At 42.0% G+C, this 24,927-nt stretch overlaps 1 protein-coding gene across 1 annotated transcript; it reads right to left on the bottom strand.

Annotated features, from left to right (window-relative positions):
- Window positions 1–1,967: 1,967 nt before the first annotated feature.
- On the bottom strand, window positions 1,968–24,927 carry LOC117424711 (matrix metalloproteinase-15-like). The gene is made up of 10 exons (XM_034041375.3): window positions 23,353–24,927; window positions 15,883–16,031; window positions 15,500–15,622; window positions 14,701–15,008; window positions 12,244–12,405; window positions 11,631–11,878; window positions 9,911–10,049; window positions 8,830–8,980; window positions 6,904–7,019; window positions 1,968–6,244 (listed from the first exon to the last, which is right to left on the bottom strand). Exons 1-10 carry the CDS (start codon window positions 23,473–23,475, stop codon window positions 5,814–5,816), a joined length of 1,950 nt encoding a protein of 649 aa, XP_033897266.3. The 5' UTR covers window positions 23,476–24,927; the 3' UTR covers window positions 1,968–5,813.

Raw genomic sequence — 24,927 nt, 5'->3', positions numbered from 1 at the left:
CTTGGGGGAGAGAGGTAAGGGATTATATTTATTTAAGAAAGCACATGCAGGTGCAGAGCTTTCACTGCCCCGGTGCTGCAAATCATACAGTCTGGATCGTGCTGGAGCAAATAGAGAACAGGGCTCACCTGAGCTCAGCTGACTGAGACAGGCTGAAAAAAAGTGGAACATTAGACAGATGTGACAGGAGCCACACTTCTGTAGTTTAAAAACCTTTGGGGGCTAATCGCTGCTCAAGGGGTGTAGGCATTGTTTTTACATCCTCTAAATGGACAGCGGACATATCTGATTTCCCGTTGAGAAGGAAATGCAGCCCAGGCCTCCGGGGAGCTGTGTGTATTTGCACAGAACTCGAGGGACAAACACTTAGATCTGCGTTCAGTCATCAGGTTTGGTGTCCGACGCCCATTGCTGGCTGACATTCCAAAAGCAGAAAAGCAGATTTTTAGGACATGCTTTTGCAAAAGCAGGCTATAGACAACCGTAGTATCGATCTGTCACAGTATTCGTTCTGCTGTTACTGTGTCGCTAACGTGTACTTGCGAGTGTATCTGCTATACATATTCACTGTCAGCATCCCAGAATCTTTTGGTAGACAAGTGTAATGATGCAACAGCTTCCTTTGAAGTTAAATCCTGGATGCTAATTTCATTTCAGGGAAATGACTGTCCCTCTCTACACCACCCCCGCCCGCCCCACCATAATTATCATAATAACTTTATGCAACAGTTAACGCATTTTGCAACTGTAAACACGCTTCTTCTAAATCAAGCGATGGTACTTGCAGCCTTAGCAAAGTGTCTGATGAAGATCTTTTTGTGAACTGATACTGTATTTTGATAATGGTTTAAGGAAACGGTCAACGACAGAGAATACATGTTTCAATGTCTCAATTAAAATTAGCAAAGGCTGCAGCGGGATAGCCTACTTATTATCAAAGTAGTTTTGTCTAAACAACTTATTTACAGTATTCAAATTTTCTTAGGTAAGTGAAGAAGTCTTTTTTTGTACAAGCTCCACATGTGTAATAAATAATCATTTGTAACAAAACCGCATTGGAAGCTGACTTGTCATGTGACTTGCATTTATAAATCCAATAACAGGTTTAGTAGTAAAAAACATTTTTAATGGTGTTGCTATATATATATTATATTTATCCAGTGCAAAAAATAAACAACTCACCTGTAACCTGTATTAGTACGTTTGTGTTTTAAGCAATAAGATAATTCCCTAATTCTGTTTACCTTCATCTGAACAAAGTAATTATTTTATTTTATAGGTTAAAATATTCTAACAAACTGCAGCACCGTGTGATTTTGAACAAATAATAAATCTTAATACTGTTGTAGTATAACATAAAGTGTATGACTTTAGGGTATTCTTTAAAAAATTCTGATTGTCTTTATAAAAATAAAAAAAAAACACCAAATTGTTATTTGGCGTAGTAAAATACAAAATGCCAATGTTTAAATCATTCCGTGAAAGGAAGTGTGATTTGTTGGTTTTATTTTTGTGAATTGCAGTAATTTAAGTGATTTGCATTAGTCTTTCTTCATTTTTGGTAAGCGTTTATTTTATAACTTGCATGATGTACTGTATACCGTGATATTAAGGTTACCACGGTATTTTTTTTAGCATACCGTACACATTTTATACCGTCCCATTCCTAGTAGAAATCTGACTTCCCTTCAATTGTTCCACTAAATATGTTTACAGTTTTCTACATTCCCTTGATGCTCTCCAAGGACACTTCGCTGATGAACTTTCTATTTCAGTGGTTTCCACAGACTTGCTTCTGCCCTTGAAAGGAAAACAATTCAGCATCAGTTACCATCAAAGGCTTATGATAAAATAGTCACCCTGTGTACGACAAGAAGAGTCATAAATGTACTCAGAAATTGGCACCCTATTCTGAACACGATTCATCTGTCTCACTAAAAAAAAAACAACAAAGCACAGAAAGACAGTTTTGTTTTTATAGCATTTATTGTGTAATAGTTACACATGTCCAGCATGGACCATTAAACACACAACAGGAAGTGAACACACAAAACACATGTATAAAATCACCTGTGTCTGGAACTAAGGCAGAAACGGAATGTTATTGACCAAAAAAAAAAAAAAAAGTGGAACAAATACCATAGTGTTCGCTTCTTAAACACATATTTACACTTGACACTGAACAATAAAACCAAAAACAATATTCTTAAGCCTATCCATCTATAGATTCCTTGGTTTGAAGGAAGTTATTTATAAATCGTATGTTTTTTTTTTTTCAATAGCGTTTAGGTTTAGGCTCTGAGTAGTGATGCATGTTCCACAGTTCTATTAGCAGGCCAGTCGTTTGTTAATTACCTCCCTGAATGAGGACTTAAACACACAGCACAGGAATCGAAGTGGTAGCGTGGCTTCTGTCGGCTCTACAGAGAGCACGTTTCTTTGCTGTTCGGTTGTTCTGGACAGACAGCAGGGATTTACACCGAGGGGCTCTGCAAAGTGTTTCATCAACAGGACACTTTTGTCAAGGACAGCTGTTCTACAGGTTAGCTTCATTAACCCTCGCCGACACCACGCTGGGAGAAAATATTCAATTTAATTCTTATATAAATCCCAGAGAAAAAACCCTGCCAGGTCCCCATACATTCCTTAATTTGCTGTAATGTAAGCGCTGAGTGTCGTACTCACGCACTGAGAAAAATCAACTGGCAAAAATTGGTAAAACAACATACATATCCTCTGCTTTTCACTAGATGATTGATCACTAAATATGATTTACAGTGTATTTCTAGAGGTCACCTCGACTATAATGTCCTTGATATAAGAAGCAAACCTGGGGGTAGATGAGGAACTGTTTGATAAAGGCTTCTGGGGCAGCTGCAAGCTGATAGACTCAATCGGACAACGATGTGCAAGTGTGAAATTCCAGAATGCCTGCAATAACTAGTATCCAAAACCAGGCTCAGGGGCAAACACAAGATAGGCACAAGCAAAGGGCATCTGAGGGGCTTGGCACAGCTAGGGACTACACTGCAGATGAGAATAGACAAGCTGATCGTCACAACTATCAGCACCTGTCCAGGCTTATTAGATGTTCCAGTGTAAACTTGTTAAGGAATAAAAATAAATCCTGCCTAACATTTTTGGATCTGTTTAATATCCAGCACTTTGAGTTTTCTCTCTTTAGGCGACGTACCCTCTTCAGTTTGGATGCTACAGGAGCACTGTGTACACAGCTCTCCCCTCAGCTTTGTCAGCCAGCAAAGGCTGGCTAAGAAGGAGCGCTTTCTGGGTGGGACCCCTCTCCCTGCGAGTGACTGGGCTGCCCAGCCCTTGGGAAAATTCCCTGCTTCTCTTCCTGCACTACAGCAATAAAATGGACAAAACGTATTGTATGAGAGTTACTGTAGGTGTCCCTCAGGAGCAGAGGCTTTGTGTATCCACGGGAGCAGGGAGGAACTGGGAGGGAAACCAGCTCAGAATCAGGGCTACTGGCATAGAATACTCAAAAAGGCTACACCTACTGTGTACTGTAGGTCTGATTTCCTTTGTATACAGGCATGCATACACACACACACACACACACACACACACGCTCAGGCACTGACAAACTCACATGCACAAAATGTATGAAAGTGAAATCCTATGATTGGCAGTGCTAGTGGCATTATTGTCCCCAGCTGTCGTGTTTAATTGTGTTCACAGATAATAATAAAAACAACAGCAACAGCAGCTACAACTAAAATACTTGAAATGTGAGTGTAATGATTTACTCTCCTTATCATCTGTCTGTTTAGAACAGACTGTAGAATGTATGAAGAATTTGATAAAAGAGATTGAATAGCATAGACATAAATACAAGCAGATACACACATTTTCACATATACTGTACTCAGTCACACAGAGACAGACAAACTGGAGCCTCCCAAGACCATTCTTGACACAATATTCTTCTGCCTCTCCTATAGACGCTGAGATCATTCATCTAGCTGTCAGACAGCGGTAGGGCTTTTAACTCTAATGAGCCCGATTTCAGCCCTCTCTGGGACTAGTAAGGAGAGGAGATGGGAGCCCGTTGCCAAGCAACTGGATCGAACAAATCCATCATAAGTACCGGCCTGCTATCCTTCTTCTTGGTCAATATTTATAAAAGCGTTTATCACTTTCCCCACTTAAACCTTTACAGTTTGGCTGAAAAGCAATTATATTATTGGATACATCAAATGGACTTCTAAAAAGCTGCACTTCTAAATAATTTATTGTTCGGTCTCTGTAAACCACAACCAATCTTTTACTCAGTATCCGGTCTACTGATTTATCAGCCTACGTAGAAGATACAGGGCTTCTTTTTTATCTGCCTGCATTCAGCAGAACTAAAACACTCCATTCTCTAGAGTGCAGCCGAATTGGACCTCAAAAAAACAGCTCTCCAAGATCACGGCACTGTGAAGCTGTGAGCTTTGATCCATGACTGAGAAACCATGCAAAGATCTGACGAGCCAGTAAACTTAATTAAGACGATAATGCACTGGAATCCTGCTTCCGCTGGATAAAACAAAGAGAGCACTGTACAGTACCAGTGTGTCCTGCAGCCTGCAGAACAGCCAACCGGAATACCCGAGCCAGCGAATTCAATTCAGAGCTCAGGACAAGGATCTTACAATACAGACAACTATCAGCGGTGTAGACGACCACACCTCTCAGAAGTATATACCGGAATTCTATAGTCAGCGAGTTCAAAGATGAGAAAACTGAGAAAGATGAAAGAGTTAGAAAATGCAATACCTCTGGCTCAATACCAGGACCCCACAAGGTTAAAGCCTTTTCCCTTTTTTGTTCTTTGCTCCCTTTGCCCTTCAGCGCATACAGATTAATTAAGTAATAGCCCTGCCTGGCAGTCTGTAGAAGCAGTCTTCTGCAGTCTGTAGAAATCATTATCTACGGTTGCGTCAGTGGGGCCCAGGCATCAGGCCTGGTCAATACTGTCAGCCATTCCACACACTCATCAGATAAGGTTTTTTTTTTTTTTTCTATGGCACCTCACAACCTCGGAATCAGCTTGCCTTTAAAACATTTGATAGGAAAAAATGATATCATCAACACCACATAAAAAAGCAGTTGAGAAATAACTGAAAAGGAATCAGAACAGACACTAGACAGTTGAGTCCTTGTCCGGGGATGGCATCCGTGGTGGTTTTCTTCAAAATCTAACTTATATTTGGCTTGGGTGAGGGCTGGTTTCTAATTTTGGAAGCTATCTCTCACTTACATTTTTAGGACTCCACACAAGAAGAACCAATGCTGTAGTCAATTGCCCCCCCTCCATTTATCCCCCTAACCCTCGGGTGAAATGTAGTTGCCGACTGGTACATCAGTCTTTAACAGTAAGGAGTTGCTTCCAATTCCAGATTTTTCTGGTTCAGACAATGCATATTCTTTCTTGTGTCCAGCTGCTCCGAAGTAAAAAGGCATTGGGTGTAACATCATCTGAAAAGCACGTACTGCATGTGTCTGGTGCGCAAATTTATCAACGCATAATGCTTGCTCTGAACTTTATTTAAATGCAATCAAATCCAATCTGTTAAAAGGGCGAGTCTCTCCATTCTCGGTTCCAAGACGACAGTGTTGCACAAAGCGAAGGCATACTGCAGATCATATAGAAATAAAAGGAAAAATAATTCCAAAAAAAATATCCTTGTTCAAAACTCTATGTGCAAACTTTTTTATATCAGTCTACAGATTTGGTAGCACCATGGGAAGGGCGTGTTGGGTCAGGAGGGGCAGGGAGGGTAGGGGAAAGTGTCAAAGGTGAAAGGTCAAACCCACTCCTGCAGAGACCGTTTGCAGTGGACCAGAAGACGGGGCGCCCCTTTCCTCTGCATCTGGATGATGATGTAAATCAATCCCAAAATGCACAGCACCAAGATTAAAGGCACAATCACCATGACGATGTTCATGGTACGCGTGTATTCGTCGATTTTGAGCACAATGTCCACGTCGTTGTCGGTTTTGTCCTCATCTTTGTAATCAACGTCATTTGTGCCGTCGTTGCCATCTGTGCCAGCATCAGGGTTAAACGGTGTGCGGTCCACATCGGGCCACTTACGGCCCACGTCCTTATCCCGGTCCGGGTCCTCATGGCAGCCCATGAAATCCCGCAGGATGGATTTGGGATAGCCTGGCTCGTTCTTCATCCTCTGGTTATCGAACTTCCAGTACTTGGTGCCTTTGTAGAAATAGGTATAGGCTGGGAAAGAATAAAATACATGTCATTCTTTAGACTGCTAATCATATACACATTCACTGCTAGCAATGAATATACATACAAAGTGATTCAGTTAGCTGAGTCAGGAATCCCAGACAGATTCCAGACCTTCCAAAAAATCCCCACTCTGCTGAGAACCCTTTGAAAGATTCCCAGGTGGAGGAGAGGAAGAGGCAGCTGAGCTCAATGCAGCTTCAGGGCTAGAATTTAGCACTGGGAGCAATACAATCCCAAATACAAACCCATGGTTATTATAAGCAGGACCTGACTGGAAACCAGACTCCTCACCATGTTAAAGCAATCCTGAGTAAAAGAGTAAGAGATCTTCCACAGAGACACTCACCTAATCAGGCAAATGAGACTTGGCAACCAAGGCAACACATTACAAAGTTTATGCCAGAACAGCAAAGCAAAGTGAGACTGTGGCTGCCAAAGCAATCCTAGTTAATTACACATGCGAGTCCAATAGTGCAGTTTGGAAGACCGGCTTGGAAAAAAGCAAGAAAAAAATACAATAAAAAGTGAAATAATTTTTTCCTTGCAGCTCAAATTCCCTAACCTCTCACATCCCTCCCCCCCCCCCCCCCTTCATTATTTAGTCCCGAGCATTTTCCTGGCCGCCCTTCACTCCTCTCACTCACCTCCGTCGTCACTCAGGAAGGCTCCCTTGGGAGAGGAAGGGATGCCCCCCCACACGCTGATCGGCTTCGGGTAATCCTTGTCGACGGCGCGCAATTCCTCGCTGAACCGCCAGTACCTGAGAGACAAGGGAAAGCATGGAGATAGAAGCTCAATATGATCCTGACAGTAATATTCTCTAAGAGTGCCTTTCTCAATGACCACCTAACATTCAACAGCTTTATTTTCTATATGTTAAAGTGTAGGGGCACCATCCCAAACACAAGACTGACACAAAAACTGTATAATCTGTGCAATATGTAAGCTTTATCTTGTTGCATAAAACGGCTGGTTTTAAGCATTTTGATGCCCCATTTTCACTTACTTTAACCTAGACTGCCTTTAACATCTAGAACTAGGATTAGCCACCCTGCACCCTTTCTAGGTAATTCTTGATTGAGGCTGCACAATCCAGGTAGAACACGTAAAGCAGACAGATGTTTGGCTAGCACCTTATCATTGGGTCCATGACGTAATAAACCTCCTTCCCTCTTACAGCTTGCAATCCACTCAGCACCCCCAACATGTCTCACAGCACCCCAACAACCCAGAATCCCCTTGGGGAGAGCATGCACTTGTAAGGAAACTAATATGTATGGTTTATAATGATTAATGTCCAAATAGTAATTAAACATTCAACAACGTTTCCTTTATTGATTCCAGTATTCAACAGTTACACACATATTATTTAACCCTGTAACGCTCAAGCATTTATTTATGTATTCCGTTTCTTGTACAAAACACGATTTTATTGTCCCTGTCCGGCAACATGTAGTGTTCTGCATATGAAGAATTCTGTCTTGTGAGGCTGGATTTAAAAAATAATACTATAGCGGGGTGGCTAAGCATGGTATCAGATGTGATACAGGAACGGGCATTACAGGGTTAAACATTATCATTATACACAACAATGTAGCACTAGTCATAACAGAAGTCAGGTAGTAATGAATTACCAGCAGACACAGACACCTTTCAGGTGAACAGGATAGATGCGTCTGAAAAGGTGTCTCTGCTAGACTTCATTCCTAGCTGTGCCCGAGCCTACGTGACTTTTATCTGGTTTGCTCTCTTACTAATTGTAGCTGACAGCAGTAGTCTGGTAACCCCCTGTTCACATGACAAGGTATGAACAATCACAGGCTATCCCTTGTTTTTCAGTTCTCCAATTTTTTTTACTTTTAGTTATATGTCTCAACCACAAGGTTAAAATCGTTGTTGCCTTAGCAACCTACTTCCATCGGTGTCTGTTGAGCTGAGACTGTTATTCACAGTATAGCTGCTAGCTGAACAGGCCTTGTTTGCAGACCATGTCTTACCACTTGCTCTTAATGGAATTTACTCATATAAGCAAATATTTTTACTATAAGTTTAACTTATAGTCAAATTCGCTCTTAAAGGTAATTATTTACAGTATTCTTTCTTTTGCTCTTTGAATTTGATCTTATTTTCTGATTTTATTGTACTTTAGAACTGCTGTTATTTGTAAGGTGATATTGTGTAATGTGATTCTTTGTAATAACTGTAAGTCGCCCTGGATAAGGGCGTCTGCTAAGAAATAATAATAATAATAATAATAATAATAATAATAATAATGTCGAACATTAGCATTGACTCTCACACACTGGTTGGGCTGAGGTCTCCTGCTTTCATCTCTCCAGGAGTTTGGATCACATGGGCCTGTTCCATCTGAACTTCCTGTAATTCTTTTACAGAGCTTCAACTAGTAACCACTTTATGGAGCTTCATATACTTTTTAAAAGCACAACTAATTTTCAATCAAGCCATAAAACACCATGGAATTCACCTTAACCCAAGTCACTAGGTCAATGCTCTTGGTTCTTTTCGAACCGGGCTCGCAGGCTCTATGTTATTTTTTGCAGTGTTTTTACCTGTCTCCATTGAAGAAGTAAGTGAACCCCGTGGGTTCCCACCAAATGGCTGTTTCTATCTTGTCATAGGGGATGCCCTGTCCGTACTCCACCAGCTCCTGGGGGTACCCTGGTTCCAGGTTGGCCTCCCGAAACAGCCAGAAATTACTGCCTGGAAGTCAAGGAAAAATACAGCCATCCATCACACTGCCTTTGAACACAGGGGAAGCAGCTTTGATCTTTGCTAACAGTAGCATCATGCTGCAGGTATAGCGAGGGAGTGGGTTTGATAGCATCAATATGTGGAAATGTTGCTCAATTGTGCTAAGGTATCGGCAACTGGATGCCCAAGTGATTGGGCCAGTAAGAGAGCCTGGAGATGCTTGTTAATCCCCATTATACCATTTGAGCCCATTAATATAAACCTCATCGCTCAGCATCTGGAAACCACAGACTGATGTAATACACAATTTCACATCAGCCAGATGTTTCTTTCCAGGTTTTTTTTTTGTTTCCATGGCTGATGTCCAGATTTCTGAATGTTTTGCAAGCGACATCATTCAACCAACAGAAATTAACAGCTGCGGAGCCAGCTGTCTTAAAGATGCATGCTTCCATTTAACAAAATGCAAGTTAGCGCTTTTCAAAAAGAGCCAGCTTCTACGCTTCACAACTGGAAACAGCAAGACGTCAGAGGCTTGGCGTTGTGGAGAGATCTGATCGCACATTCGTTCACGTCTGAAACGTAATCTGCTTCAGGTATCAACCTCTCAAAGGATCTGGCAACGGACTGGGTGCCACGGTGGCAAAAAAACTTCTACTTTATAGATATTCATTTATTACCATATATTTGAGATACACAGGGCGTTTCTGTATGGGATACACAGGGCGTTTCTGAAGGCAGAGGAACAGTACCATCAATTAGAACGGGTTTTCATCATGAATATTGGTTCACATACAAATGGTAAAGACGAAAAATCAGCAGTGCGCTGAAACCTCTGCTTGAATCCTTACTGAAGATGGAAACGAGGGAGCAGAATAGGCTAAAGCAACAATGCCGAACCATCGTAGATGTAAGATCTAATTTTGCAGACAGAAATACCTTTGAAAAAGACGAATTTCCCATCATGCCTCTCGTAAGCTGCGTCGATGTCCCCAGGAAGCCCCCTCCAGAAGTGACCGACAGGCATGGGGTAATTGTCCAGCACCCGGTTGTGTCGTACCCTCCAGAACCAGCTCCCCTAAACAGAAGACATTGGACAAGTGTCAACCATCAATAGCCCAGATCCAGCAAGCATTTCTCTGCTTCTGAGTTTCAACAGACTTCCATTGTAATTTGAGTTATTCATTTAAAAACGGTCTGGTTTTCTCTGCTCATGGACATCTGTTATAGTACATACCATTATGCATTTCAACTAATCATGTTGCAGCGTTTTAGTCCTACACACCTGTACAGCCATAAAACCTTAGAGTTACTTTATCTAACAAATTAAATCGAAGGGTCTTTGGCAGCAGGATTGAATGCCTCTGTCGGGTCGTTTTTCCTGAGCTGTATTGATATACCAGAACGGCTGACTGGTGCAACAGCATCCCTGAAGCCTGGTTTTGCTTTGCTACAGCCTCAGGGTGTTATTACCATTGGCAGATGTGCTGGTATTTGAGAGAAGCCACAAAAACAATTACAAATAAAACCCAATAACCCTTTATTGTTATTATTATCATGACGTGCTGTTTTCGTCACCCATCCGGCTTTACTATCTACCAGCAAGATAAATCAATACAGTCTTTGAACTCGGTTCCTTGAAACCCAGTGTCAAGAAGACACCCTCTCATTTCCAAGAATAATGACACAGTCCTCTGAACCACAACAGCAGCCAGTCTAACACTACAATCTAAACACTGGCCCAGCGCTAGACTGTGTCGTTACTTCAGTGATATTCACTAACGAAACCAGGAACGAAGCCAATACCTCTGAATTTACGTTTTCTGTTAAATCCACTTCCCCCCTCCAGTAAAAAAATGTACTGTATTTTACCCTGGTACAGTATTCAAATTAATTTCCCATAAACAGATTTTTTTTTATTGCTGCATGGGATTTTAAAATGACTTGCTTGTAAAAGCAATAATTTTAATACAAATTTTGACCAGACAAAAATGCGGTTTATACTAAATCCTAAAATTAAAAATTAGAACTGAAATTCAGAAGCTGTGGGAAGTTTTGATGGGTGGGGATGGGGAGCCTGTGAGGAGGCGCTGGAGTATTTGGACAGACTTCACGTTGGGATCACACATCTTTAATGACCAGAGAGAGGGATTCTAAGATTTGACCGTTGGTTTTCATCGTACTTGGAGCAGAAGGAAAAACATGAAGTGAAACAAAAGCTCCAGCATAAACAATAAACTTTTAGGAAGCCCCCTAAAATGTTGTTGCGTGAGGATCTGCAATTTAGAGCTGTGGACACAGATTTGATTTATTCTCCAATGTGAACTGATTTGTTCATCTTAAACAAATGCACGTCTTTTCATGCAGGACGTTTCAGTGTAGTGACATGCACAAGCAATCCTCCAGGAAATGAATGCCGGATGAAGATCATGTTTCTCTTCTGCGTAATGATCATGTTCTATTGATAAATCAATCTGTGTCGTCACACAGCGTGCATTACCAAAAGGACTACAGTATGCAGTTACTTTTATTCTGTCGAGAGGTTTCACCTTAAACTTTCTAAACCTGTGTTTTTGTGGATTTATCTCAGTTGATAGTAATATTGAATCTTGATCCATTGTGGCTTTAGCGTATCGTCAAGCCTTTAGTCTCAAAGTACCTTGAAGACGAACATTTCCCCTCGCAGGACTGTGACCACGTCAAAATTCCCGTCACATATATTGGGTCCGTAGTGGTCTGGCTTGTCAGTGGTGCGTGGCCTGTCCAGATCGGGGTTCCTGGGTTTGTCTGGTTTGCCTCCGGGTGGGGTTCTGGGCGGCTGTGGCGGTTTGGGTTCAGGTTTAGAGGGCCGACGAGGGGTGACAGTGGGCAGGGTTTTAGTGGGTTTGGGGTCACTGTCCGGTGGCCCTGGGGGAAGCAACAATAAGGAACCCGTGTGACATTTACAACAACAGGCTTCTGGTTAACAGATGGCAGCGGTATAGTCCGCTGTGTTACACTACTGAATAGCTGGTAGATTCCTCAGCTACTGAAAATCATCCTTAAGCAAGCACATCTCAAAGATAAAAAAAGCTTTAAGATCCTTTAACGGTTAAGCAGTTTTCAAAACAAAAGATTTGAAAGAATGGTATTTTTATTAGACATTCCCCTGATAGTTGTGAAGAATGGTCTTGCGTGCATCAGGCTGAGCTTGTTTATGAGCTACCCAATTCCTAGGATTAAATGTGTTCCCTGCCCATCTACAAGGAAAACAGAATGTCTGCTGGGCTTACCGTAGATCTGCTGGACTCCTCTGCGGTCGTCCTCTGGCAGTTCAAAGTTCTCTGTGTCCATCCACTGGTAGAAAGGGGCCATGATGGCAGAAGGGTTGTTGGAATGCTCCAGCCCGAGGGCATGACCCAATTCGTGGACAGCCACCAGGAACAAGTCATTGCCTACAGCAGGAGAGATACGGGTTCAACAAGCGTGTCAATGATAACCACCCCCCACCACACAATTAGAGCTAGTCCCAATCAAGATGATTCACAATTAAATAAGCGATTCTCAAGATATTTGTAAAAAGGTGTAGGGTTGGACAGACAGACAGCCGTAGCTCCACTTAGCCCCAGGTTACGTTACACTCAATAACCTGTACTATATGCTATATGCATCCCCAGCAGGGGACAATAACTAACCATACACACTAAAGCTTCACTGATGCAGGTTATTGTGCTCAGCTACAGTACATGCTTAAAATGTGTTCTTGTTGAGAACCACACTGTTCAACACCCCCCTAACCAGAAGAAATCATTTTCAACCTCTCCTTTTTCAGTATCAGTGCTTATAAAATACTGTACAGGGCAGCGTATACTGTATGCTTTGGTCTTGTACCCCTTTAAAACAATTGCCTGTATTAAAAAAAGGTCTGGCTCATGTTCCCTTGTGTAATTCTATCCAAATAATTTCAGCAATTACTTTTCCGTGTCTTGTAAATGTAATGAAAAAAAAGTCTTCAATTCTCCTCGCTTGGGGAGCAGTTCCAAGTTTCTTTGTGTTCTTCTGTACTTCCACTCTGAAGTCTGTTTATTGTTAAAAACTGCACTGTATACAATACTGCTAGCATATTGAAGTTTTCCAGCCTGCAACTACTGTAGCAGCATTTACATCTACATTAAATATCAACAGTTGCTGTCTGCTTAAAAGGCAGGTTTTGTGCCTACAACACGTTCTTCATTTTATGAATTTGTAATTTCAACCACTAGCTTATATTTCTCCTTATTTTATGGTATTGTTGATTTCAAAAGCAGTTTTGCAAAGGGTAAAGTCTTCACTATCCTGCAAAGCACAGCACAGTGAACGAGAGACACACAAAGATTAAATAATTCTCAGGTTGTTTTTTTTTATCTGTACTGCATATGTTCGGAGAGGCAGTTTCTAAAAATAGTTATTGCTCAGGCAAAATCAAGAAAGGACAGTCATACAGGACATAAACAAGGCTCAAAGAGTCCCATCTGGTATATACTGACCTCCCCCCTCAGGAATCGGTGCTCAGAGAACATAGAAATAGACGTTTCGAAAACCTGCCTGTCCCATTGACCCAATATTGACCCCTGCCTGTCCCATTGACCCAATATCGATCATGCAAGTTTGTGCCACTCTCCGTAGCAGACACCATAAAGACCAGTGGCTTTCGTGTCAAGTGATTTGCCAGGGGTAGGCAACTTCTGTCATGGAGTGCTGATCCATTATAAGCTTATTAGGTTCAATTAACTGATTAAGTGATTTAGGGCCTGAAGGCAAGGAAATGCAAGCAAGAGATGTAATAAGAAAGCCACACACACCAGAATCACTGTGGTGAAATGGATCGAATGAAAGCTGTATGGCAGTTACTATTGCTAAATCATTGTACAGACGAGGGCTGCTGTGGGTTTACAGTGGGCCACACAAAATCCCACTGGCTTAGCATTATACCCGCTTGTGTTCCAGCATCCAATCAGAAGTCAGAAGCTGTGTTTTTTTATTCTTTTTGATATATAAACCCTGAAGTCTACATAAAAAAAGTATATGTTCACCTCCAGGTCTATAAAACACAAGTCCTGCTGTGCCATTACCTCAACACAACCTCTGCCATAAAACCTCATCGTAAGGCCCCCCACAACCCACTGCCAACCATGTAATTGACTGGCTCCCCATCTGTCTCTGCTTTAACTCAGGAAATTACAGGATTTCTTCCCCACTCCAGGACGAGGTCCAATCGTTTTTTGGAGCTACATCAGTGCTTGCTTGCGCAAGTAGAAAGTGACCTAGCTGGACCTACTGAACAGTATAGCCAGGAAGTGTTCTTCTCACTCCACCTGCAGCTCTCTTGTCTTCTGGCATTGATTATTTGGAGCCTAGGGAACATGTGATGATGCTAATATAATAATGACTGAATGAAGGAATCAGTCCATCAATCAATTAGTCAATTATTTAATCAATTAACCAGTCAATATACTACAGCCTGGGGGCAAGACCTCTGCCAAAATTGCTGCTCAAAGGACTAAACTGAACACTGCATTGCACCTAACCTTCTCCACTCCAGCATGGATGCAGACCGTTGTGAAAATGAACTTTTATTCTTAATATTGACCTCTGAATAAGACAAGACTTTGGAAGCAGGTGGGCAAATCCAAACGGCCAGTGGTTTGCCACCCGTTTAATTAAATTGATTACCAGCGGGGAAGATATCTGCTGTATACCATCTTCCTTACCGCTGAGGTCAGTGTTGCCGATGGTCCAGGGTTCGTCTGAATCGAAGTGGGTGTCGCCTCCCATCCCGGGCCCGGGGAAGTAGGCGTGGGCCAGGAAGCCCCCCTCGCCATCGAAGGGGGAGCTGTCGCCGTGGAAACCCGAGGCGAAGAAGATCATGATGTCGGGCTCCTTGCGGCGGCCGTACTTGACCTCGTGGTAGGGGATCTCCTCGAAGCGCAGCGGCGTCACGCTCTCCCACACCTTGAACGCCTTGCGGATCGCCTGGTACGACTCATACTCGCCGATCTTGGGAGTGTAGTTCTGGATACTGCGCACATGAGGGAAGCACAGGGTGGCTGGGTTAAGTGATTCTCTCCTATCTTATCTTATGGGAAAAAAAATATTTTGATTTAAGGATGAAGTCATGAGAACCTTGGGATCTTAATAACAATGCTATTTAACCCTAAACAAGGCCCTTACTAAAGAGACTTGCATGCGCTGTTAGACGCTTGATTTTCAGAACCTTGGTACACAAAGAGTCTTACTTTAATAATCTAAATCATGGCAGTATTTAGCAGAGGATAATTGCCTTTAGGAAGTATTTATCGGCAGGTGTCAAATAAATCCATTCATTAATGTGTTGATTTCGAAACAAGAACAGCTGTTTTTCCCTTAACTTGTGTACTGAAAGGCAATTGGAAGCTAATTTTCCTCTCATCAGGGGCGCTGGCATTTCTACTGCCATAGTCGGTTGTAAAGGTGAGGGAAGGACATATTTTCTTGTTTTGAAATCAACACATTAATGAATGTGGTTCTTACCTAAAGGACAGCAGGATCTTATTCCACTTGTGTCCCGTCAGAGCAAAGCGCTTCCTGCGAACGTTTGCTTTGATTTGACCTCCGAACTTGTCAGGGACGCCACACCGGGGCCTCTTCATTGAACTGGAGGGGGTAAAAAAAAAAAAAAATACAGATAAAATAATGTTTTTCATAGACTCTGGATGTTTAATTGGATGCAGGGTGGTAGCTAGGTAACGAGCACTATATAAACCAAATACAAAGAATCATCCAGAAAACAGTGTATTGAAAACAATGAAACTTGTAACAGCAGGTTGTGCAGTGGGTTCATGCATGATCCTTTCACCTGGGTTGGGTTTGAGACCCGCGGCAGAACTGGTTGAAAACAATAAAACCAGACATACGTTTGTGTTTCGTCGTCCATCTCTCCAGTCACCAACAGCCCATAAAATCGCTGCATGTCTGCGATGGCATTGGACAAGATCTGCGCTGACCGCATGGTGGACATCTGCTTGCTGGCCTGGGGGAGGTAGCCATACATCCGCAGCCATGACTGCCCGACAGAGTAAGGGAGAGAGAGAGAGAGATAGAAAGGGAAACAGAGCTGTTAAAAACGGATTGTTCAGTTTGGACCCTTGTGTAGTAATGAAGCAATGAATTCAGGAAGACAGGCATCTCTGTAAAAGCTGACAGACAACAGGAAGTTCCGTATTTGCTTTGTATCTGTTGACAGCTGTAACAATGACCACTGACATATTGACAGCTTTGATGTCAGCACGCCACCACTGATAGATTCAAAAAGACTGAAGATACCACAAGAGACTGTACAGCATATGCAAGAATGCACACAGCCTTACGATTCAGTCCTTGATTACAGTGCTTAATGCTGGGAAGACGGTTTTCGGTGGTGGTTTCTCCGACAGCATGGCAGCTCTTTTCGGAAGCTCTTTTTGAAGAGGTAGATTTAAAATGTGGAATTAGCTCGCCTCCATTAAAAAAGAAAAATAAGGTATGTCTCTCTGCTCTAAGTGGTTTCAACAGGGCCCAGAACATCACACTCATATGGGGCTTGAAGTGACCTGTCGGCAGCTGACCTCTGTGCCCTGAGAAGGGTTTCATTCCATTAGCAGCAGCAATAGCGTGATTAACGAGGAGGCTGTCGGGGAGACACTCAATCACGCCTAGCACCCTGCTGTCCTGGTTGGCAGGTTAGCACAGGGGTATTTCCTCATGCTTTTACATGCAATAAAACTGCCTTTTATCCATATAGTGAGATGTAAATAGCTTGGATAAATAACACCATTTAAGTGCTGCAGTGACAGGAATTGGAAATGTGCTGAAGTTTAAACAAAGCAACAAACTTCATTATTGTTTATCAAGACGTTCCAAATTTGTACTTAAAAAGCTATTTATTCAGTGACCACGTTGCAAAACAGACGAGTTTCCCTTCTTCCTTACCTAGTTCTTGCTGTTCCGAAGATGGAGCGATACAAAGTACAGTATGAGATATTTTGTAGGACTACACTTTGTTATGTGTATAAATGTATATATATATATATATATATATATATATATATATATATATATATATATATATATATATATATATATATATATATATTGCGGTGTGGATCAGGTATAATTGTGATTTTATTTTTTACTTACTAAGAACTTGCTGCAAGGGCCAAAAAATTTACTGGCAATTCTGATGCTAAGAAGACAGAAGCAATAAAACAGTGTAAAATGAGTCTCCTGCTCGTATGTGAGTCAAACACGAAGCTTGCCAGGATGGTAATAGCTGGGATATGCTTTTCATGTCTGCACGGAGGGTCTGTTATACAGAACAAGAGGATAGAGTAAACTGCAGAACCCCCCTCCCCCCCAATAAAACTGTATACAGTCCTGCAGCAGAGGTCTCTATCGCAGCTAATGTATTTAACTATTTCACAGCAGGAAGCCTGAGTTCCAAAATTCCCAAAGCTCAGGCCGCGTTCTATCGGAATGTGGAATTCAGAAGACCGGCTTCTTTTCGGATTAGGGTTAAGATCTGGAGAGATAAGGTTTCAGGAAACCTTACAGCCAGCACTGTGTTTTCCAGACTATTATAGCCTCCCCCCATCACCACATCCCCCTCTAACTCTCTGATACAGTCACTTTCAGAAAAGAGGCCTCATTGTTGCTCCTCCCCTGCCTGGGAGTCCTGAAGCCCGCTCTATTTATCTCTTGTTTGGAAACCAGGACAAAAAACAGCTGCCGCATTTACCAATCACATACCGCACAAAGCGTCTCTGCCATCAGAGCTGGAAGGCCAAACACAGAGAGCTGATGAATTGGAGGCAGGGCCTGCTGGTGGTTTATGACTTGAATTGGAAAATAAGCAGGGCGAGGGGTTAGAGCTGCAGGCTGGGAGGTTGCCATGCAGTTTGAGATACATCTGGGTGGCAGTGTTGCTTAGCAGTTAGAGTGCAGGAATGGGCTGTGGTGTGGCATACAGGATACCTCTGAGGAATGGGAGCCAGTGTAGTCAACTTTGAGGTCAGAACTGGGGACTGTGAAGCATTACCAGCATGCACTAATAGTAGCTCAGGGAATGTCCATAAAGGAAATTGTGCTCAGATGTGCCGTGACGCCAGCCCCTGACGGAGCGAGCTCCTGCGTGGGAGCCTGACGTCCTAATGATGCTCGCTCTGAGTTAACAGAGGAAACAAGCTTTCTATTTTTACCTTTCACAGAAGTGGCTGAGAATGAATACCAATGAAGTGCTGACGATGAACTGCAGTGGTCTCTATTTTGCGTGGTTGATACGCACACACATCCTGCACCAGGAAACCCACTCATGAGCACATATCCCTTTTCTCTCTCTGACAGGACACAGACACCAGCCGCCTCCACTGGACAGCTGTCACAGCAGGCTCACACCTGAAGAGGCACGTCTGGCCTCCCACGGCCGGCTAACCTCAGACCACAAGGGGCGGGCTGGGTGCCTTTCATGGTCCCCTGTTGTCCAGTGCCAGAGGCAGAAAACCCTGGGGTGTCTTGAGGAAATCCTAAAACAGGCCCGGGACAAAGAGGAAGGTGACTTCACAAGCTGGGAAATTCAGAATCAAGGGAGGAATATCAAATATCAAGACCTCCAGCAACCAAACAGTTAACTTGAGCGATGGGCTGTGGTGTAGTGGGTAGTGGGTTTGGGTAAATCACTGGTTAGAGCCCTGGTCTGCAGTGTGGAAGGTACAGTAGTGGTTTTGAGGAGCTCAGTGGTTGTAATAAGAGATTGTTTTTAATTCTGAAAATAAATACACCTTTTTCTATTTCTGTGCATCTTCCTACAGTAGAAGGCTCAACAATTCTAGCATGCTCTGTTACACCCAAAGCTATCTGCAGACCTGCAATTTCTGTATATTAATATCCATCCATCCATTATCTGTAACCGCTTAATCCTGTAGAGGGTCGCGGTGAGCCGGCGCCTAACCCGGCAGACACAGGGTGCAAGGCAGGAATAAACCCTGGATGGGACGCCAGTCCATCGCAGGGCAACTAAGGCCAGTCCACCTAGCCAGCATGTCTTTGGACTGTGGGAGGAAACTGGAGTACCCACACGAACACAGACTCCACACAGACAGATCCCTGAGGCAGGAATTGAACCCAGGACCCTGGAGCTGTGAGACAGCAGATCTAACCACCGCCCTTTGTATATTAATATTTAATATTAAGATTAGCTATTGCTGTTTAAAACAGAAATAATGCATACACAGCATTCCCAACTACCTCCTGAACAAAGGAATCAACGAACAGAAAACAATGGAATTATCCAGAAGCAGTACTGGCTTTCCACCATAACTGCAAACTCATAAGTACTCTAACTGCCAATAATAATAATAATAATAATAATAATAATAATAATAATAATAATAATAAAACATTCAGTAAATAAACTGTATGTATTATATTAAATTTGAATTGAGTCACTGAGTCAAGGGTCTGATGGGTTAATAATATTAATAATAAAAGTTGTATTTCTCCAGCAGTTCCCCTGGAAATCCATCTGGAATTTTGAACATTACATACTGTGTGCCATCTCTCTCTCTCTCTCTCTCTCTCTCTCTCTCTCTCTCTCTCTCTCTCTCCCTCTCTCTGTCTCTCTCTCTCTCCCCCCTCTCTTCTCCCCCTCTCTCTCTCCCCCCCCCCTCTCTCTCTCTCCTTCTCCCCCTCTCTCTCTTCTCCCCTCTCTCTCTTCTCCCCTCTCTCTCTCTCTCTCTCTCTCTCTCTCTCTCTCTCTCTCTCTCTCTCTCTCTCTCTCATATATGCAGAATGCTGACACAGGTTATCCACCTGAGTCTTCCATTGTTGTGCTTACTGTGCTATCAATGCCAGACAAGCCCACACAGGGTGCAGTACCACCCATTGGTCAGGGTGCTTTTATATGCAGCTCACTCACTTCCATCCGCTAACCTTGCAGACCTGCTGTTTACAGAGAGCTGACGAAAGGCAGGGCCCGTCCACATCTAGTCAGGCTCTGGAGGGTTGTTTCTACAGTAGATGCTTCTATTATTTATGTCTAATGGTTTTTTCCAGGGCGTGCATGGAAATGAATTGGAAACAAAACACAGATCAGAGTGTTTGCTATTTTTCAGTATATATATATATATATATATATATATATATATATATATATATATATATATATATATATATATATATATATATATATAAAAGCTTTGACTGTGCTTCTTTTTAAATTATTTATAACACCAGACCGTATCCATATACATCTGTATATTGTATCTGTATAGCAAGCTTCTCCAGGACTGGAGAATCAAGGCAGAGACCTTATCAACAGTGAGGCTTAATTATTTCTTTCTTTATGAATAGAAATACCTTCACAGGGAACACGTAATCGATTAATCACAAAAGACCAGGCACTGACAGCACTCTATCGACAGCGACCTAATTCGAAACTCAAGGCCCTATTCTGACTACTTCTAATATCAATAACCCCTCACCTCCTGGCTGCATTATAGAATCATAAAACTAGGTATATATACACTAAAGCCACCTGCTGGACATGCAACACATTACACTTGACTCATATGAATCACTCTATATCACCTCAACAGCTTAAGCATTACAATCAAAGAAGGCCTCCCCAGTTAGGTACAGATGAGATCTCATTTCCCCAGACTTCCTCTTGCAAAGGCAGGCATGGGGCAGGCTCAGAGCTCCATATGAAACTGTAACACCGGCTATTTTCAGTACAGGGATGGCCACCTGATTTGCTGGCCCTCTGCCAGCAAAGGGAGGAGGGGTGGGGGTTATATTTCTTAACAGAAATCCCCCATGTGCTTCTCAAGTCTTTCATCTCTGGTATGTTTTTGAGGCTGGTAATACTGGAGCTGTTTAAAACAAGATGCGCAGCAGGCCAGTCCAGTAAGATCCCTTATCTCTACCCCATGTTCATGCTTCATGGAACAGAATACAGATTGCAGAATTTGGAACACAGAAATTAGAACTTGGAAGATGTACTGTACTCCACACAGACAATGCTAACTAGCTGTGCAAATGTTAACAGTAATATTGGCTCAAAACAATAATACCATTTAGAAACCTGATCGCTAGGCTTTTTTTGTGATCAGTGTTTGTATATGCATTTGGATGTATTAGCTTTGCAATTAGTTTGATATTTATGACTCTTCAGTGTAACAAACATATCATTTTCATGAAAAGCCCAAACCATCTATTTTGTTTTGCATGTTAGGTTATGGTGACAGTGGCCTAGGCTTGCATTTGCACATGTATGTTCATGTGTATAAAGTGTGTTGAAGGATATGGATTAGCGTGTCCATGCATGTTTAATGTGTGCCAGTGAGTGTGTGTGTTTTGGCTGGCTGTCTTCCCTGGGCAATTGAGCTAGGCAGCCTGCTATTGTTGCAATCAAATGCAATGGCTGACCTTGAAAACCTTGGCCCAACATCAAAATAATCAGCTGCTTTAGTTTCCAACATTTCCAGAGCTTTAAAGAAGTAGCTATACAGGCAGATGGATAGAGAGAGAAACAGAGAGGCATGCAGATTAAATAGAAAAGAGATTCATAATAAGACTGAAGATGGGTCAACTAGAGGACAGACAGGCTCAGACAGAGACGGCTAATAAGAGATTACTATCCGTGGTGTGGGCTGTGAGGTTTAAACATATAGTGAATACAAGGGCTTGCCGTGACCTCCCGAGTCAATCGTAGTTACATAATAGCACAGTCTGTAAGTGTGGGCATTGGATAAAGATTATAAATGCATGATAGAGCTGTAGTCAAGGTAGCAAGTGTAACATTAAAACAATCCCCCTGGCACCGAACGGCAGCACTCATGTAAAGAAACTGAGACCTGGCAGCCTGGCTGCTTTGTCAGGGGTCGTTTCTGCGTGTGCTGCAGCTCCCCTGAAATCACCTCACAGCTCTCCAGGAGTCCCCAGACCCCAGTTTGGGTACGACTCCAATAAAATACAGTTAGAACAAGATGTTTGGCTGAACACCACTGCCACTGCTGCTGCTGGCAAGCGCTACTAAAAGCTGGTGTCCTCAGAATCTCCAGTGGCTGTACGTGTGAGCCTGGATGAGCTGGATTCACAACTCAATTCTCTCTGCAACATCTACACAGCGCTGGACCACGGCATTCTAAACTTATTCTAAGTGTGGGAAGGACCTCAGAGGTGTGCTTATTAAGCCAGTGTTCCTGATTCCTTAGTGTACTACAATAGTAATGAATCATGTACTACTGCTACTACTACTACTACTACTGCTATTATTACTACTACTACTGCTGCTATTACTACTACTACTACTACTACTACTACTACTACTACTACTACTACTAATAATAATAATAATAATAATAATAATAATAATAATAATAATAATAATAATAATTCATTATATGATGTCAAAAGTTAAAATCAAATTTATATTATTTAAATCGATTTTTTTTTAATTATGTAATTTTTTTGTAGTACCGTACTGTAGCTCTACAGTACCTCCAAACTGTAAATTTAAGGATGTTGGAAATGGTGGTTAGTGAATAGTTCCATACCAAACTAAATTACTCAATCTTAAATTAATACATAAATAAAGCAAAGTATGCATCATCTAAATGTGAACTACAATGTGTGAAATACAAGAATTGCGCGATGGAGTACGCCAGAGAAAAATCCCCCTCACTCATCCCAGTCATTCTTTTCTTTTACTTTTTTTTCTTTGATTTCCTCTTTCTGTGTCAGTCGGAACACACGCAGTTGTTACTTAGGACTACTTTGCTTTTTATAGTTCCCGATTGCACCACTAAATAAACCTGGTTTCTGCGGGTCTTAACACAGAGCTCACTTGTCTTTGGGACACCATTGCACTGTCATCAGAATCGCTTCGGCGAATATGTTAATAATGGGGCAGGCGCTATATAACGGGGTAAGACATGTCTTTAGAATACCATTTTAGTGCAGTATTATTATTATTATTATTCATCTTCACTCCATTTATGTGTCACAGAATCGGCGGCAAGCTCCGTTCGCATTTGCGCTGTGATGAGAATATAGCCCTAAGGGTTTTAATTTATAGACAGGAAGAGTTTAAGATGTTTGTGTTAATAAAATATTTTTACAACATACATTTCATGTCTTTTCCTTAAGAAACTATACAAAATAGGTAGTAAATGAAACACTGATTTAAATCAATGATTAAACAAAAAATCTACTGATTTAAATCAGTGATTTAAACCGACTTGATTTAAATCAGCCAACCCTGTGCACTGGTAAGCATTGCTCAGTATAATAATAATAATAATAATAATAATAATAATAATAATAATAATAATAATAATAATAATAATCACCTCTGCGCTGAATCTGTCCTCTTCAGTCGATGCAGTTCTAGTACTGCAGACTAGAACCAGGAGGATAAGAAGCTTCAGATCCCAGCCCGTCATCACTGTCCGGCTCCTCTGCGAGACCCCCATCCTTCCACGGCAGAGCCCGTCCCGTCAGTGCACTTCCACGCGGCAGGGAATAGGCGGTTGTTTCTGTCAGCTTAGAATGTCGACCCTCCCCTTGTTTTACTAACGAAAGGAGGTACGGTTTGTAAGCGGTAATAGGTGTAACTTTTTATTTTATTTACGAAAGCATTGATTTGTCGTATGCCCCCAGGAAAATGATTTAAAACAAAAGGATGTATTAAAACTATTATTATTATTATTATTATTATTATTATTACTGTAGCGGTGAAACAATTGCAAACTCTGTTGTAACTGCGCCCAGTAAGTCATTTAATAAAGCTGGCTGCAGTACCAACACAGCAGCGGCGGTTGCCTTTTCATTCGGAGTTTTTCTGTGTCAAAATAATGTAAACATGCTGTCTTTCCTTTGTGGGCGCTCTGGCTTTTGTGGAGAACTGCAGAATCTGACCAGCCTCTGTCTTCTCTCTGAGCGACTCTATGTACCAGTGCACAAAGGAAAAAGGGGTCCCTCGAGAGAGCTTCAGTACAGACCAATTAAGCGCTGCACCCCTGTCAAGCAAGTTCCACGAGATTCTAAACCATTGTGCCAGGCTTTTTAATTGAATTATTATTATTATTATTATTATTATTATTATTATTATTATTATTATTATTATTATTATTATTTTGACTATGCTTATTTTCAGCGTCCTTGCCAGCACCGGCGATCTGAAAAATTGACAAAGCGCCAACATACAATAATGTTTCAATTAAAGAACATTTCCTGACGACCCCCTTCCCGATAAAAAGGTACAGTATTTGTACTATAATTACATTACAGTAACGCACACCCACAATCCATTTCCTTTGTTTTTTAATAACTGAAACAAGAGTTCTCGCACACTAGTAATTCAATAGCTATTATTACAATTATTATTTTCGTGCAATTCAACTCGAAAAACTATTTTCTAAATCATATGGCACCCATCGAGTCCACGGTTGCTGTGCTAGTATTTGCAAACCTGGATTATTTATTCTGTACATCGGAAAGAAGCAAAGTCCAAACCATTCTTTACACATAAATCGAATGTACACACAACCCTGCTTTCCCGGCTGCCAGATCAGTGACGCCTCATTAAGCCTCACGAGTGCTCCAATTAAGTTTTATGTGCTCGTTCCTGCCTGGTTTAAGATCCAGGTTTTCTTGCCGTTTTCCTGGAATCTATCCACTCGCCCGCTCCGCTCTCAGCGCTCCACCCCCCGGGTTGTGTGTAGACAAATGTGCTCTTATCTGCGTGACGCGCTGACTCGGCTCCGGTGTCCTTGTGTTTTGTACGTTAATGTCAAAATAAACTCCCCTGTCAATGCCTAGCGCTCCATATCTAGATCTCTGTTCGTGTGAGAGAGCGAAGGAAGGAAGCAGCAGGAGGCAGGCAGACCTAGACTGGAGAGAACTTAGATACGCTTAATATATAT

Source organism: Acipenser ruthenus, chromosome 19 (genome assembly GCF_902713425.1).
Source record: "Acipenser ruthenus chromosome 19, fAciRut3.2 maternal haplotype, whole genome shotgun sequence".
NCBI lineage: Eukaryota > Metazoa > Chordata > Actinopteri > Acipenseriformes > Acipenseridae > Acipenser > Acipenser ruthenus.
The sequence above is the reverse complement of the archived record's forward strand: the minus strand, read 5'-3'. Positions and strand labels throughout refer to the sequence as shown.

What these genes read in the sequence shown, in the direction of transcription:
- LOC117424711 (XM_034041375.3), bottom strand. Translation starts at nt 23,475, where the DNA reads ATGGGGGTCTCGCAGAGGAGCCGGACAGTGATGACGGGCTGGGATCTG. An exon ending in CGGCAACACTGACCTCAGCG is followed by an intron (nt 12,406 to 14,700) that starts GTAAGGAAGATG and finishes CTCCTGCTGTAG; the next exon opens with GCAATGACTTGTTCCTGGTG. An exon ending in GAAATTCGTCTTTTTCAAAG is followed by an intron (nt 8,981 to 9,910) that starts GTATTTCTGTCT and finishes CTTGACTTCCAG; the next exon opens with GCAGTAATTTCTGGCTGTTT.